This window comes from Tympanuchus pallidicinctus, unplaced genomic scaffold (assembly GCF_026119805.1).
Source record: "Tympanuchus pallidicinctus isolate F22 unplaced genomic scaffold, pur_lepc_1.0 scaffold12, whole genome shotgun sequence".
NCBI classification, from domain to species: Eukaryota; Metazoa; Chordata; class Aves; order Galliformes; family Phasianidae; genus Tympanuchus; species Tympanuchus pallidicinctus.
The window spans coordinates 19536608-19541044 of NW_026294637.1; the positions used below are offsets into that span (position 1 = coordinate 19536608).

The window sequence follows — 4437 nt, forward strand, 5'->3', positions numbered from 1 at the left end:
AGCGAGAACTGAAAAAAAAGTGTGGCTGAAAATGAAGCAGCAGCAGTGTTTCATGTCTTATGTATTCTTCTGATGTGCACAGATGAAAGGCTTTAATATTTACTTTCTGCAACATTTTTATTCTTCGTTCTTGTTCTAGACAGAAAGGACACAATAGAGTGACTTTTGTTCTTGTTAATTTCTCATGTTTCTACTTGATTTTATATTGGATTACACGTGTTATGTTGTCCTCTTTTTTGTAGTTTTTGTATTAAAAGAGAAAAAAAGGAGTATTGTAATACCAGTATTCCTCACACTGTAAAACCTTGACATTTTGCCTTTGATTTTTCTTCTAGCAATGCTGAATCACACGGAGGTGAGCGAGTTCATCCTTTTGGGCCTCACTGACATCCAAGGGTTACAGTACTTTTTCTTCATTTTATTCCTGTTGCTCTACTTGACTAGCGTTCTGGGAAATGGTGTCATTGTGACCATGGTCATATCTCAGCCCCGGCTCCACACACCAATGTACTTCTTCCTGGGGAACCTTTCCTGCCTGGACATTTTCTACTCTACAGTTACTGTTCCCAAGATGCTGACTGGTTTTCTCTTTGGGCGTCAGCCCATTTCTTTTGGCGGGTGCTTGGCCCAGCTCTACTTCTTCCACTTCCTGGGCAGTACTGAAGCTGTGCTCCTGGCCACCATGGCCTATGATCGCTATGTGGCCATTTGCAACCCTCTGTGCTACACCCTTGTCATGAACCCAAGGACTTGTCTGCTGCTGGCCATGGCCAGCTGGTTCCTTGGTTTTGCACATGCCATGATGCATTCAGTCATGACCTCTCAACTGAGTTTCTGTGGCCACAACCACATTCATCACTTTTTCTGTGATATCAAGCCACTGTTGACCTTGGCCTGTAGTAGTACCAGCCTCAACATGACTCTCCTCAATGTTGTCACCACATCAATTGCTCTAGGCCCATTCATTCTCATCGTCCTCTCCTACCTCTACATCATCATCTTCCTCTTCCAGAAGGTCAGGTCCCAGGAATGTAGATGGAAACCCTTCTCCACCTGTGCCTCTCATCTTACAGTTGTGGCACTATTGTACGTACCGCTGTTCTTCAATTATACACCTCTGTCTTCATCCAGCTCCTCTAAAAGGGACATGCAAGTGTCTATCACGTACAGTGCCATCACCCCAGCTCTAAACCCCTTGATTTACACTCTTAGGAATCAGGAGGTGAGATCAACTTTGAACAGTACATTAGGGAGAAAACTTTTTCCTGGTGGAAAGTGGCAAGGACAAGACTCATAACTTGGTTACACCACTTCCCATATTTACAAGAGAAGAGGTCAAAAAGATTCTGCCTTACAAGAGACTGAAGAATACTCACTATGTCACATGGAAGTTAGGAGTTCACAGCTGAGATCTAAATTGGGAGATAGTCAAGACCTTGATGTTTCTTCTGTCATTTTAGATGTCCTATCGTAACCACTCTGATCTCTAGAAAAGACATATGTGTGTCTCTTGCAGAACCTGAGCAAAAGCAGACAGCACCGTGTAGTTCTGCTGTATAATAAAAGGAATTAAACTGCTACCTGAAAGCTTTGTTTAGAAAGCTGAATGAATCTCCTCATATAAACACTGGGTGTTCTAAGTAAGCAAGCATACATTACATTTTCGATGTTGCTTAGACTGAGAAAGATATTATCTACATTTGACTTGAGTCAACTCTTGTGAGGCATCTGTATCTTTTCACTGAGTGCAAGGGGAGCCTTACTAATAAAGCCATATTAAAATGTAAATGTAAAAACAGTGGTGAGCACGGACAGCACATGTTTAGACAACTATGAAGGCAGTTCCAAAAGTAACACCAGGCTATATATGACTTCTTTGTGGTCCAAGCGCGACAGTCATCTCTCTTTCCAACTTGGTGTGCAGAATGGCTTTTGCCCACTGAAAGCAAAGCCTCCTGTTTCTTTCTGTGGCAAGTGCAACAAATAGAACGAGTATGATAACATTATTTGATAAATTCACAGCTACAAAACACTATTTTTCATCATTGGCACCACCATTAGCTACGCATTCTCAACAGTGACGATTGAGAGCCTATATGGTGTCCTCCTTGTAAAAGTCTGCATCAGTGGAGACAACCCTGCTGAACATCACCACTGCTGAAATGCTCCACCCACCATCCCACTGTGGGGAAAGAGCAATTGCATTGTGTATCACTTCTTTTGTATATTCTTTTATTGTTATTATTATTTACACTTCATTTTCAGTGCTATTAAAATGTCTTAATCTCAACCCATGAGTTACTCTTTTTTCCAGTTCTCTAGCCAGGGCAGAGTGCAGGCAGAGTGAGTGAATGACTGTGTGATACTCAGGAGCCCACTGGATTAAACAGCCACTGCTTATATTGGATTTCTCCAGGGTGCCATCTTGTGTATAAACATTATGTACAAGGAAAAAAATGTGAATGCTCTTTTTGTAATACTCATTTCAGTACAAAGGGGGAAGGTGATTTTCAATTTTCTACTATATGTCATCTAGTGTCTGTGTCCTGTGTCCCTGAGTGTAACATGAAGAAATGAAGAGTGTTTGAGAATTCATTAGAAAAAATAAAAAAGAAAATGAGTGAGATTCTTATTGAGCATACAAGAATTTGGAGGGCTGTGATATGAATGGAGTGGATAAGGGTAGAGGTAGGAAAAGAAAGTTTGGAATGATCTACATTTTTTTGTGGAACAATTTCCACCTATCTGAAATTCACACTCAATTTTCTTTTTGCTGATGCTTTGTCATGAGCACACTAAAATGTTTGGAAAAAGGGTCTTTCAGCTTCTACTTAGAGCCAAATGATCTGAGCTTATGTCGCAGAGCTTGTGGTTATTGCTATTTTAATGACAATATTGCTGCACTATAGTCAATGGCTGTAGGTTTATCTGTTGTATTTGACATGGCCAACTTCAACTTTGTTCTGAAACTGATCTGTTCTGCAGCTTCTTCCTCTACTACCATGCCACCAGCTTCCTTGTCTGACATCATGGGCCAATGTAGTAAGACAGCAAGCATTACTTTCGGGGCAGCCCTCTACTTTCAGAGTAGCTTTAATGTTGGGCAATAAAGTGCCAGTAAGCACATGACACGCTGCAATTCTGGTTAGAGCTGCAGCAGAGTTTATTTCCTTCCTGGTAGCTGACATGGCGCTGTGTTTTGGATTTAGGGTGAGAAAAATGTTGATAACGTGAATATTTATTTGTTGCAGAACAGTGCTTACAGAAAGTCAAGGACTTTTCAACACCTCATAGTGCTTTGCTGTGAGGAGGCTGGGAGTGCAGAAGAATCTGTGAGGGAATAGTATCAAGGCAGCTAACAGAAAGTGTCCACGAGATACTCCAAACCGTGTGGTCTTGCTGAACAATGAAACTGGGGTGAGTAGGCTGGGGAGGATGGGGGCACTCAGTAGGTGATGAGCAATTGCACTGCAGCACTTTAAAAAATATTCTTTTATTATTACTATTTAGCTTTGATTTTCTGTGCTGTTGAACTGTCTTTATCTCAACCCAGAGTCACTCTGTTTTTCATTTTGCTCCTGAATCACCCTGCAGGCAGAATAAGTGAATGACTGTGCGATACTCAGTTACACACTGCTTATTTTGGATTTCTTTCAGGTTCCATCTTCTATACAACAATTGAACACTATCAAAAAAATGTGAATGCTCTTTTTAAAAGACTCATTTCAATACAAAGGGGGAAGATGATTTTCAGTTTTCTACTACGTGTCATCCAGCATCTGTGTCCTGTGTCCCTGAGTGTAACATGAAGAAATGAAGAGCATTTGAGAATTCATTAGAAAAAAAAAAAATAAAAATAAAAATAGTAAGATTCTTATTGAGTATCTAAGAATTTGGTGGGCTGTGGTAGGAATGGAGTGGATAAGAGTAGAGATAGAAAAAGTAAGTTTGAAATGACCTAGTTTTTTGTGGAACACTTTCCACTTTTCTGAAATTCACATTCAGTTTTCTTTTTGCTGATGCTATGTCATGTGTACACTAAAATGTTTGGAAAAAGTGTCTTTCAAGTCCTACTTAGAGCCAAATTATCTAAGCTTATGTCACCAAACAGAGATTGTGATTATTGCAATGCAGATGGGAGTAGAAATAGTGTTTCCAAACAATTACAATGTGGAACGGAGGAACAATGAATTACAAAAGAAATGTTGAAATTAAAAACAACCCACATAGAACACATGTGGAATCATGTGCTACAGTCATGGAAAAATAGATTAGTACTTGAACTAAAGACAACCTTGTAGCACTGTAAAGAGTATATTTATCTGTTGTATTTGACATAGCCAATTTCAACCTTGTTGAATTTCAAGAGATTCTGAGAGCTGTGGTCCAGTGTGTGTTCTAAGTACTCATTCCAGTGCACTAAAAGAGCAAGGCAAT

General features: G+C 40.0%; 1 protein-coding gene across 1 annotated transcript; it reads left to right on the forward strand.

Moving 5' to 3' along the window:
• Positions 1-337: 337 nt before the first annotated feature.
• On the forward strand, positions 338-1297 carry LOC128075445 (olfactory receptor 12D1-like). Its single transcript, XM_052672220.1, has one exon. The coding sequence runs from the start codon at positions 338-340 to the stop codon at positions 1295-1297; it is 960 nt and encodes a 319-aa protein (XP_052528180.1).
• Positions 1298-4437: the final 3140 nt, after the last annotated feature.